The sequence below is a fragment of the Panthera uncia genome, assembly GCF_023721935.1.
Source record: "Panthera uncia isolate 11264 chromosome D3 unlocalized genomic scaffold, Puncia_PCG_1.0 HiC_scaffold_8, whole genome shotgun sequence".
Lineage (NCBI taxonomy): Eukaryota > Metazoa > Chordata > Mammalia > Carnivora > Felidae > Panthera > Panthera uncia.
In genome coordinates, this window is record NW_026057586.1 from 81,506,246 (window position 1) to 81,519,054 (window position 12,809).

Genomic DNA, 12,809 nt, shown 5'->3' on the forward strand with positions numbered 1-12,809 from the left:
TTATCCTTGATGTCTTAAAAAAGACAAAAGGAAAAGAGCTACTATTTCTGTTATACTCGAAACAGGTTGTATTTCACAGCCCTCCAAGGAAAGGATTATTAAAATTCCATCCTAAATATCCCTGGGATTGGGTATTTGTGAGATAGGATTCCTGAGAGGACTGGAGTGTGGTACTTGTGCCCTGCTTCTAAATGATCTTCTTTTTTTTCCCTCCCTTCCCCCTAGAAATACGAGATTACAGAGCAGCGCAAGGTTGATCAGAAAGCTGTGGACTCGCAAATTCTGCCAAAAATCAAAGCCGTTCCTCAGCTTCAGGGCTACCTCCGCTCTGTGTTTGCTCTCACGAATGGAGTTTACCCTCACAAATTGGTGTTCTAAATTTCTTACAAAGAACCTAATTAAATAACAGATCCATCTCTCTTGTGCCTTTTTTTTCTTTTTTGTTTTTAATCTTTCTCTGCCCAGAGGTGTGGTTTGACTCTGCGTGCTTGTGGCATCTTGGCCTCTGCTAAGAGCAGTCGGGGTCGGGAGGCTGGCACCAGCTGCAGTGGAAGCTCCACTGTGTCATCGGTTTGGATCAGCGTTCTTGCCTTCTTCACCGTCTGGCTTGCCACCCAGCACCCACCAGTAGGGAATAGCGACATTTCCCCAATCATTACCGAGCAGGTCAGTACTGGGCTATGTGGACAAAAAATAGCTCTTCTCTTCAGGCCACAAACTTTCCTTCCTTTGAATGGGTAATACCCATTTCTCCCCCATAATCATTGCAATCTTGTATATCTGGTTTTTTAAAAGCATACATAGCAACGTAGCAAATGAGTATAATTATTTACCATCTTTTTTTTTTTTTTTTTTTTTTAACCAAAAATCCCTTATGCTGTACATACTATTACACAGATGACAAACCGTGTGTTTTGGTCATTCCATAGAAAGTCCCATCTTCGGGGGCACCTGGGTGGGTCAGTCGGTTGGGTGACCGACTTCAACTCAGGTCATGATCTCGCAGTTTGTGGGTTCGAGCTCCGCATCGGGCTCTGTGCTGAATGCTTGCTCGGAGCCTAGAGCCTGCTTTGGATTCTGTGTCTCCTCTCTCTACCCCTCCCCCACTTGTGCTCTGTCTCAAAAATAAATTAAAAAAAAATTTTTTTTTTTAAATGTCCCATCTTTACTGATACAGGCTATAGTATTCCTTTATATGGATATTTGGGTTTACATCTTTTGTAAATATATACACAGTAGTAGATGAGTTCTCAAGTGTGCACACAGGTGAGTGAGTATCTGGTAAGAATTATTTTTGGCTGAGTAAGGATTTATGCATTTTGATTTTAATAGATTGTGCCAAACTGCCCTCTGTGGGGTTTGAACCAGTTTAGTGTCTGTATAAAAGTGTCCAGGGGTGCCTGGGTGCTCAGTCAGTTGAGCATCTGACTTGATTTTGGCTCAGGTCGTGAGATTGAGCCCTGCCTCAGGTTCCACACTGGACATGGAAACTGCTTGGGATTCTCTACCTCTGTCTCTAAAAAAGGGTTCATTTCTCCACAGGCTCCCTAAACAGGGGGTCATCAGATTAGAGGTTTTGGCAGTAGATAAGGGAAGGATGGCCCTGGTGGGGTGTTTTTTAAAGTTGATCTAATTGGCAATTAACATTTGGTGAAATTCGCGATCCAGTGACGTCTATGTAGTTCAGTAAATATCACCACCACCAAAGTTCCTTCATGCTTCTAAAGTCAGCTCCCGCTGCAGGCAGGCATCCAATTTCTGTAAGGTGTAGTTTTGCCTTTTGCAGAAGGTCTTATGCCACTTAGCATAACGTTTTTGCGGTTTGTTCATATTCATGGTTCGGTGGTTTTTCACAGTCATTTGTTGCTCCATTATATCATTGTATTAACTTCCCTAAAATTCACCCACCAAACAACTTTGGGTTGTTCACAGTTCCTGGAGATGGTGAATAAAGCCACCATCAGCATTCACATACAGGTTTTTGTGTGGATGTGTTTTCATTTCTGTTGGATGAAAATGCGGGATTGCTGGGTTGTATGGTAAATAACACGTTTACCTTTGTAAGAAACTGCTAGGACTTCCATTTTGTATCCCACCAACAATGTGTATTACTCCATTCCCTTGCCAGCGCTTGGTATTTTCAGTTTTGTTAATTGAGAGAATTGACAGATTCGGGTGTACAATATAATGATCAGTACTGTAAGTCTGGTTACCATCCATCACCGTATGTAGTTAGGAAATTTTTTGTGAGAATTTACACAATCTAGCAACTTTCAAATATATGGTAGTGTTAACTATAGTCACCATGCTGTAGGTCACATCCCCATGATGGTCTTTTTTTTTTTTCACTTTTTTTTTTTTTTTTTAATGTTTATTTTTTTGAGAGGGAGAGCTAGAGATCGCAAGTTGGGGAGGGGCAGAGAGAGGGAGACCAAGGATCCGAAGTCCATACTGTGCAGAGCCTGATGCAGGGCTTGAACCCGCAAACTCAGATCATGAGCTGAGCCAGCCCTATCTTTTTAATTCTAGCCTCTTGAGTAGATACATAGCTATGTGCTTGGATACATTTTTGAAACAAATCTAAACATGTCAGTTCTGGCTACGGCCTTTCAGTGGCTGTTTATCACTCAGGTTCAGTTCCAAAATCATCTTGGCCACAACACAAGACCCTCTGATTGGCCCGTTTCTTCAGCCTACTCTTCTCTCTGGCCCATCAGATACCAATTACAAGCAGGAGACCCCTCCCACCCCCAGGTCATCCCTCTTTGATGTGGCTACTTGACAACCCTCCTCAGATTCAATAATTTGCTATCATGACTCAGAACTTGGAAGCGCCTTACTTGAATTTATTGTAAAGGATACAACTCAGCCAAATGGAGGAAGTCTATAGCACAAGGTAAGGGTGGGGAGTAGCATGGAGTTTGCATGTCCTCTCCAACACTGACGTGTTCACCAACCCAGAAGTTCATCAAACCTTATAATCCCCAGCTTCGAACCCCAGGCCCGGGCCCACTACTCCCATTCCCTCCCTGCCTTAAGTCTGGGTAGGGCTGAAAGTTCCCACCTTATAATCAGTTGGGCTTTCTGGTGATTGGTCCCTTCTTGAGGCTGGGGTCTCATCCTGTAAGTCACCTCATCAGTGTAAACTCAGGTATGATCTAAAGGAGCTTCTTAGCAATAAAAAAAGATACCCCTACCACTTGGGGAAATTCAATGGGCTTTAAGAGCTCTGTGTTAGGAATCGGGGGCAAAGACCAGATCTATCTATGTGCTCTACCACATTCCCCATGTCAAAATGTGCAGCTTAGTCACACCTGCCAAATCCCTTTTGCCAAATGAAGTAACCTACAAGGGGGGCAGGCATTAGGCCATAGACACACTGGGGCCGTTATTCAGCCTACATCGCCTCCCAAGCTGTAGTGACCAAGGTCTAGGGCCTGATTCCCAGTGTTGGCGGCTCTAGTAAGTGTGCTGAGTTCGGTGCTGCTCTTCCATGTATAATTCAAAAAAAATAGTGTCAAGGTACAAATGACATGTAAGGACAGACAATAATGCTCTGGCTTTCCCCATTGTACAAGTATACATTATACAAGTATAAAATGGGAATTTCTGGGGCGCCTAGGTGGCAAAGTGTCTGACCATGTGGTTCCTGAGCCCACGTCGGGCTCTGTGCTGACAGCTCAGAGCCTGGGACCTGCTTTGGATTCTGTGTCTCTCTCTCTCTGCCCCTACCCCACTTGTGTGTTCTCTCTCTTTCTCTCTTTCTCAACAATAACACGTTTAAATAAAATGGGAATTTCTTTGGGAAAAAGGTGTGAAATAATACATTCAAAAAATAACCATTGAGTGCAGGTCAATTGGAAACTAGAGGTTAAAGTCAGAGCTTTGGGGATCAAAGGACTTCGTTTTGAATCCTTGTTTTGCTGCTTATTCACTTACCTTTCAGATGATCACAATAGCAAATACTGTGGTCCTGAGTATGTGCCAAGCGGTTAAAGTATGTACTTCTGTAGAATTACTTTATTGTGGTAAAATATATGTAACAACATGTACTATCTTAAACTTTTCTAAGTGTACAGTTCGTATTGCGCAACCATTACCAGCATCCACCTCCAGACGTTTTTGTCATTCTAAACTGAAGTCCTGTGCGACTCCCCTTTCCCTCTCCCCCAGCCTCGGTAACCTCTATTCTACCTGTTCTCTCTATATTAGACGGAGATACAGATATAGATTGTGTATAGAATACTATGAATATCATGAATACAGAGGATACTATGTAGCTCATATAAGTGGAATCACACAATATTTGTGTCTGGATTATCTCACTTTGCATAATTTCTTCAAGGTTCATCCATGTTCTAGCCGGTGTCAGAACTTCATCCCTTTTTATGGCTGAATCATATTTCTTTGTGTGGGTATATTGCCTTTTGTTGACTCATTCACCTATGGATGCACATTTGGGTTGTTTCTCCCTTTTGGCAACTGTGAATAAAGCTATTGTGGCCATTGACATACAGATACTACTCAAGTGCCTGCTTTCAATCATGTTTGAAATTGCTTGGGGGCCCCTGGCTGACTCAGTAAAGCATGCAACTTTTGATCTCAGGGTCATGAGTTTGAGTCCCACATTGGGTGTCAAGGTTATAAAAATTCTGAAGATTATGGGCTGCTTGGGTGGCTCAGCTGTTTAAGTGTCCAACTTTGGCTCAGGTCATGATCTCACGGTTCATGGGTTTAAGCCCCGCATCGGTCTCTGGGCTGACAGCTCAGAGCCAGGAGCCTGCTTCAGATTCTGTCTCCCTCTCTCTTTGCCCCTCCCTGACTTGTGCTCTGTCTTTCAAAACTAAACATTTAAAAAAATTTTTTTTAAGTTTATTTATTTTGAGAGAGAGAGAGCACATAGGCTGGGGAGGGGCAGAGAGGAGAGACAGAATTCCAAGCAGGCTCCACGCCATCAGTGCAGAGCCCGACGTGGGGCTCCAACCCACACACTGAGATCATGGCCTGAGCCGAGATCAAGAGTCGGACGCTTAACTGACTGCGCTACCCTGGTGCCCCCCCCAAAAAGTTATTTTAAACAGTACCTTTAAAAAAGCGTGGGCACTTGGCTGTTTCGGTCCGTGGAGCATGTTACTCTTGATCTCTGGGTTATGAGTTTAAGCCCTATGTTGGGTGTAGAGATTAGTTAAAATCTTAAGTGGGGGCCTGGGTGGCTTAGTCCATTAAGCATCCAACTCTTGGTTTTAGTTCATATCATGATCTCATGGTTTGTGAGATCGAGCCCCATGTTGGGCTTTGCGTTGACAATCTTAAGAAAAAGTGGAATTGCTTGATTGTATGGTAATGATGTTTAATTTTTTGAGGGACCACCATACTGCTTTCCACATTAAGAGCTATACTTTTACATCCTGGGCACCTGGGTGGCTGACTTCGGCTTGGGTCATGAACTCATGGTTCCTGACTTTAAGCCCTGCATTGGGCTCAGTGCTGTCAGCACAGAGCCTTCTTTGTTTCCTCTGTCTCCCTCTCTCTGTGCCCCCTCACCCCCTCTCTCTCAAAAAAATAAACATTAAAAATACTATTTAAAATTTTTCTTAAAGGGGCGCCTGGGTGGCTCAGTCGGTTAAGCGGCCAACTTCGGCTCAGGTCATGATCTCGCGGTCTGTGAGTTCGAGCCCCGCGTCGGGCTCTGTGCTGACAGCTCAGAGCCTGGAGCCTGTTTCAGATTCTGGGTCTCCCTCTCTCTGACCCTCCCCCGTTCATGCTCTGTCTCTCTCTGTCTTAAAAATAAATAAACGTTTAAAAAAAAATTAAAAAGATAAAATTTTTCTTAAAAAGATACATTTAAAAAAATTTTTTTTAACATTTATTTATTTTTGAGACAGAGAGAGACAGAGTATGAACAGAGGAGGGTCCAAGAGAGAGGGAGACACAATCTGAAACAGGCTCCAGGCTCTGAGCTGTCAGCACAGAGCCTGACGCGGGGCTCAAACTCACGGACAGCAAGATCATGACCTGAGCCAAAGTCGGATGCTTAACCGACTGAGCCACCCAGGCGCCCCAAAGATACATACTTTTAACTCCCTTACTACCACTATAGGAAGCAGGTTCTTGTATTTTTCACTATCACTCCTATTTTACAGATGGGAAGACTAAGGTGCAAAGAGGTTAAGTAACTCCTCCAAATGGGATTTGAACCTGGAATGTCTGGCCCTTGGACCCATGCTCTTAACCATGTCCTCTGCTGCCCCTCAGATGATTAAAGCAGAACCTCGTTTCAATTAATTTCCCTACATGTGGACTTCCCTACAAAAAGATGACTCGGAATTAATTCATTTAGTGTTTTTTTTTTTTTTTTTACTTTGATTTTCCTTAATTTTTTAATGCTTATTCATTTTTGAGAGAGAGAGAGAGAAAGTGGGCCTGACGTGGGGCTGGAACTCAACAAAGCGTGAGATCGTGACCTGAGCCGAAGCCCGATGCCTGATTGACTAAGCCACCCAGGTGCCTCTAGTGATTCTTAGTGTATTAAGCCTGGACTATGTGCCAAGCACTGTGGTAGACATGATGTATCTTACAGTCTAGCAAGGGAGACCAGCATCTACGTTTGCATTGGTCATTATTTAATTGCAGTTAACTAGTCCTAAGAGGTATAGTGTGGAAAGACGTTGAGAAAGAGATGAACTCGTGATGTTTGGGGAGGCCAGGGGAGTTCTCTGTGAGGTCGTGAGACCTGAAGGATGAGGAGTTTGACAAGCTTCCCAGGTGAGGAAGTGCATCTAGGCTAGGGGACAGCAAGTGCCAAGGCCAAGCAGTAGGAACAACGACACAATTGGTAAAGAAATTGGAAGAAGCCAGGGTGACCTTCTTAGATCACAATGGACACTGAGAAGAGGTGAAGAAGCAGCCGAGAGGCGGGGGCATAGGGAGCGGGTAGCGCATGCAAGCCGTAAAACCACCTTACAAATGAATGTGTGAAGTCTTTTGCACAGCATCTTCAGATTCAGCACTAAGAACCTTTATGGAGCAACTACTTTATTCTAAGCACCACGCCAGGCACTCAGGATTTAGGGATTAACCAAAAAACAAATGTCCATATTGTTAGTGGTTACAATAAAAAGCATGTGTTTCACCCTTCCAGGGTCCGTGGGTAGGCTGTGGGTTGGCTGAACTTCGGGGCTGGGATCTGGAGGGCTCAGCTCCAGGCTAGGGGCTGGTGGCTCAGTTCGGCCACATGTCTCATTTGGGGACCAGCGACTCCCAAAGCGGGTGCTAATGGACACAAAGACATTTTAACCTCTGCTCATCTGCTAAAACTCCATTGGCTGAAGCATGTCACATGGCCAAGACCTCAGTGGGGAGGGGAGATCTATTTGACCTGCTCTGATGGGAAGTTTGGGGAAATTGCCCTATTAGTCTCCTGGGGTGGCGGTGACAAAGCAGCACAGACTGGGCGGTTTAAAACAACAGAAATCCAGTCCCACGGTTCAGGAGGCTGGCAGTGCAAATTTAGAGTGTCAGCAGGGTTATTTCCTTCTGGTGATCCTTGGCGTTCCTTGGCTCCTAGATGCATCACTCCGATCTCTGTCTCTGTGTCTCTGTCCAAATTTCCCTCTTCTTATGAGGATACCAGTCTTTGGATTGGTGTCGAAATCTAGCATAACATCATTCTGACTTGATTATATCTGTAATGTAACCTATTTTCAGAGAAGGAAACATTCACAAATTCTGGATGGACATGAATTTGGAGGGAACACTCTTCCAACTAGTACAGTCTCATAACAAAGGGCATGGCTGTATAATTTTAATAAAGGGAGAAAGTGAAGAATTGAGAAGACACTTTCCAATCCACCACGGGACTACAGCAAAAGCCCAGAGAAGGGAATGAGGATGATATCTAGTCTGTGAACTATGAGTATTTTAGTTCAGTGGGTAGAGAGGGGGTGAGGACCATGAGAAGTGATGCTGTAGCCCAACAAGAGCTTGATCCTGAGGATTTTGTGGGGCAACAGAGGAAGTCAAGAGAGATCAGGATTTTAGAGCCAGAGGATAATGATATTTGCATTTTCAAAAGCTTCTGTATGGACATGGGTCTAGAGGACACGAGGGAAAACTAAAATATGTTAGTAAATGGACAGTTGCAGGAATCTGACCAACTAAGTGATTTTTAATTTTTTTGATGTTTATTATTTGAGAAAGAGACAGAGAGCAAGCAGGGGAGGGGCAGAAAGAGAGGGAGACACAGAATCGGAAGCAGGCTCCAGGCTCAGAGCTGCCAGCACAGAACCCGTTGCGGGACTCCAACCCACAGACCGTGAGATCATGACCTGAGCAGAAGTCAGCCGCCTAACCAACTGAGCCCCCCAGGAGCCCCCCAACGTAGTGATTTTTAACTCATTAGAACCTCCGATGTGAATTTTTACGGGAAAGAAACTTGCTGACACAAAAATAAGTAACTTCCAGGGCACAAGCTTGAATTACACTAAAATTGTGGGGAATAAAAACCCCCACCGGTGTGACTCTGGAATCCTAATGCTGCTTCAGAGCGAATTCCTTCGTAACAAGGATATTGAAGAGAAAATACCCTTATGCTCATCAGACACAACCGTTTTCAAGTTACTAGGTGCATATCTAGTTCCTATGGATGTATGTAAGTTTCTACATACATCTGATTTTCTTCATAGAATACTATTTCATGAATATTTTATATTGCTGTCAAAACTTCAAATTTATTCTTTTCAATGGCTGCATACTATTTTATTTTAAATGTACATTATTATCTCACTTCTTAGATTTTACACATGCTATTCTGAAGGCTTGGAAAACTCTACTGCTACCCTTCCCCTGACTACAGTCCTCACTTTTGGTCAGTTTTTGAGCCTCCACATTAATGACATTTGGGGGTTGCATGCAAATGTCAACATGAAGGGGGGAACTGTTCTGTGCATTCTAGAATGTTTAGCCGCATCTCTGGCCTCTATTCACTAGATGTCAGTAGCATTCAACCCCTTCATGATGAAAAAACTCATCCAGGCATTGCCAAATGTCCCCCGGTAGGCAAAAATCACGTAGGTTCTCCACCGTTGAGAACCACTGCTTTAGATCTCCTGCTGGCCCCCAAGTCTCACCCCAAATATGAATCAGGTGTCTCTGCTCAATGTGCTCCACTCCCCCCTCACAGATAGGACTTCTTGCACTCAGGGAATACTGAATTAATGAAAACATAGAGTGCTTGCTTTTCCTTTTGTGAAAACTCTACGATTGTGTCTTCTGCTCGCTTTTCCATTGTGTGTGTGTGTGGGGGGGGAGTACCATTTCTTCCTCTAAGTTTTTGCAGCAGGGGAGATTTTTGCAAATTGGCAAGTCAGATTTTTTTTTTTTTTTTTAATGTTTATTTCTGAGACAGACGGAGCATGAGTGGGGGAGGGGCAGAGAGAGAGGGAGACACAGAATCCCAAGCAGGCTCCAGGCCCTGTGTCAGCACAGAGCCTGATGCGGGGCTGGAACTCCGAAACCGTGAGATCATGACCTGAGCCAAAATTGGACGCTCAGCCGACTGAGCCACCCAGGCGCCCCGCAAGTCAGATTTTTAAATTCCGGCGCAGCAAGGCCTCTGGTGCCCACAGGGGGGCGCGAGAGGACACAGCAACTCTCAGAGCTCCAAGGTGCTTGATTTTACCAATGAGAGCTGCACCCAATGCTGCCTCATCTTTGGGCTTTTCATCAACGTGGAGGCTGGTCCCTTAGCGATGGTAATTCAAAGGAGCGCCAAGGAGAATTTCTCCCTCTCCGTTTTCAAATACATCTTTCATCCGATTTCCTTTCCCTGCCGCTTCATAGACCCACCCCTGATCCGAAATAATCTTCCTTGAATTTAAAAAAAAAAAAAAAAAAAAAAAAGAAAAAAAAAAAAAAGAAAAAAATCTACAACATCATTTGGAAAAAAAAAAAAAAAAGATTTTAAGTAGGTGTATGTTTCCTCTTTGAGACTGTGATTAGTGAGATGGAAATAATCAATCTCCCCCACAGTTTCTGTCAGTGTGTGTGTCTATTTAGCAGATGTGTGCATGTGTTTTTTCCCTTGGTGCTTTGAAAAACCTTAAAAATTTACATGGATGCTTTGTTTAAAGCTATTTCAAGCTTTATTAAGGCTTTTCAAGGACCACTTATCTTCACTCCACACTCGCATTTTGTGAGCCCAGTAAGGATTACAGGCTCATTTTAGACAGTCAGCTGGTACAGAAAAGCCAGCAGAAGGGAGAGATACGGCAAAATCCCAGAGGGGCCCCAGCTTGAGCTCAGGCCAGTGAACATCACGTCAGCAGCTGGGGCAGCAGGGAGATGGTCTTCATCAACAAGCTTGCTCTCTCTTGGGGAGATGCTTCCCAAGAGAAACTGAGGTCCAACCTACCAACACTATTTTTCCTGCTTTCTCATGCTGCTTGTTTGCTTCCAACTTAGGGTTGCCCAGTCAACACCTTCTCTTTTCTTCCCATCTCGATACCTCAACCTCATTTTTGAATGGAAGAGTGGAAAGGACAATTCCAAAGAAAAGAAATCATAAACCATAAGCCTTTTTTTCTATGAACCTATGAATGGATGTTTCCTGTGTGCATAGGTGTGTGTGTGTGTGTGTGTGTGTGTGTGTGTGTTGTCTTGACTAAATTTGGATTCTCTGCACCCGGGCTTCCAGCATAGAGTTCTTTTGACCGGGGACTTTCTTTGTCTTTCTGACCATTCTAGAAATTCCCAGTAAATGGTCTTTTTCCAGAGGGGGTTCTATAAATATTAATTCATCAGCTGCCTCATCATGGTACGGTGGCAGGCATGCAGTCCTATGACTAATTAATTACTGTTGCTAAAATATTAAATAACTATTCATTATGCAGTCTAAAGACTTTCAGCCCTGGGTATGTGCTGTTTTCATTAATTAGGGTGAAGGACGATAGTTTCTGGGCATCTTGACTCCTGATCTTGAAATATAAAAATAAGAGCAGGAGAATGTTTCTCTGAGCTACACCGATGGTTATTTAGATTCTAAAACCCGAGCATTTAAAAAATGGTGATGGTTGGCATTAGGTTGGGAAGTTGTAAGCAAAGGAAAAGAAGTGCTTTCTTTACAGCCAAAATAAGGAAGCTGGGATCGTAGAATGAGACAGACCTGGGTTCACATCTGAGCTTTGATACTCATTGGTTGTCAGACATTGAGCAAAGTACCCAGTGGAGCTTTGGTGTCCCAACTGGAAGAGAGGACAATAATACTCCCTCTCTCCTAGGGTTGTTGTGAAATGTCATTTTATTCCATTGGCCTGTGTCATTGTTTTCATGGCACTGATCTGCTCTGAACTGCTGGACTTAGTATTTCTTTGCTCCTTGTCTGTCTCCCTCACTGGATCGTCGTCTTCCTTGAGAGAAGACTTTTCCGCCTTAGCACAATGTCTGTTATACAGCAGGAATCAAGAAATATTTGTTGAAAGAATAAGAGAAGCATAGCCATCTTTCTGTGGAATATCTTTGACATACGTTATTAGAACTGTCCAGCTCTCTGAGAGCAGGGAGTCCATTTTTCCTGTATTATTTCAGGGATTCAGATATAGCTCCATTCTGTATGCTTCCCAGGATTTGACATCTACTAGAGGCTCAACAAATGCTTGTGGAATAAGATCATAAAATTGAAATTTAACATTAGAAGAGGCGTGAGATTGTTGTTAACAGTGCCGTGAATACGAATTATTTGTTTAGGAGGGAGGCAGTGCAGGATGGAGCCTGCTGTAGGTTCAAATCTTGATTCTGCCAATTCCTAGGCAGGTGCAAGTCACTTAATTCTGAGCTTCAGTTCTTGTACAATGGGCTGTTCATGAATCATCTGAAGGGTGTTATGGTGGATAAATGAATAGAAGTATTCTGATTCCTAGGTGTTCAATAGCTTTAAAAACATTTTTTTTTTTTTTTTTTTTTTTTTTTTGCTTTTCTCAAATGTAATACACGCTCTAGGAAGAAAACTGGGAAAACATTCCAAAGCACAAACCATAGGTGCCCCAGTCAGTGCATTGCTGAAATTTACCCATATGTTATCAGGCATGATATCCTCCAGTCTTTTATTCTGTATCTACAGTCATACATGCTGTATCATTTTTAAAATGCAATTGTAGGGGCACCTAGGTGGCTCAGTTAAGTGGCCGACTTTGGCTCAGGTCATGATCTCCTGGTTCATGAGTTTGAGCCCTGCATCAAGCTCTGTGCTGACAGACAAGCTCAGAGCCTGGAGCCTGCCTTAGATTCTGTCTCCCTTTTTCTCTGCCCCTCCCCCACTCACACTCTGTCCCTCTCTCTCAAAAATAAATTAAAAAAAAATTTTTTTTAAATGCAATGGTACATAGACATGGTTAAATTCCAAATTTTCCTTACTATTTTAGCCTGATTTTTTCCATTTAGCAATACATTGTAAACATTCACTTGCATTAATATTTTTCACAGACATTATTCTGAATGGCTTCATAATATTTCATCTTACGGATATACCATTATTATGGTTAACCATTTCCATATTGTTGGATGTTTAGACTGGTTATAATTTTTTCTCTCATAAACAATACGGACCTGTCCATCCCTGTGTGTGCATCCTTGACAATGGGTCTGATTATTTCCTCGGAACAACTTCCTCATAGCTGAGTTGCTGGATCAAAGGGAATGCACCTTAATGTCCTTGTGACTCATTTGCTTATTTATTCTTTATGAAAACTACTTTTCAGAGCAGTTTTAGGTTCACAGCAAAATTGAGAGGAAGGGACAGAGATTTCCCACATACT

General features: G+C 43.2%; 1 protein-coding gene across 5 annotated transcripts in view; it reads left to right on the top strand.

The window, feature by feature from the left end:
• The window catches only part of RPL6 (ribosomal protein L6), a 152,161-nt gene that overhangs the window by 4,611 nt on the left and 134,741 nt on the right, over positions 1-12,809 (top strand). For 2 of the 5 annotated variants that reach the window (XM_049619951.1, XM_049619952.1), the window contains exon 7: positions 466-928. The exons of 1 other annotated variant lie outside the window; for it this stretch is intronic. In XM_049619951.1, coding sequence (XP_049475908.1) covers positions 466-741 — 276 coding nt within the window. In that variant the 3' untranslated portion in view covers positions 742-928. Of the gene's footprint in view, positions 1-225; positions 383-465; positions 929-6,143; positions 6,249-12,809 lie in introns of those variants that run through there. 2 more of the 5 variants (XM_049619953.1, XM_049619954.1) reach the window with 2 other exon arrangements.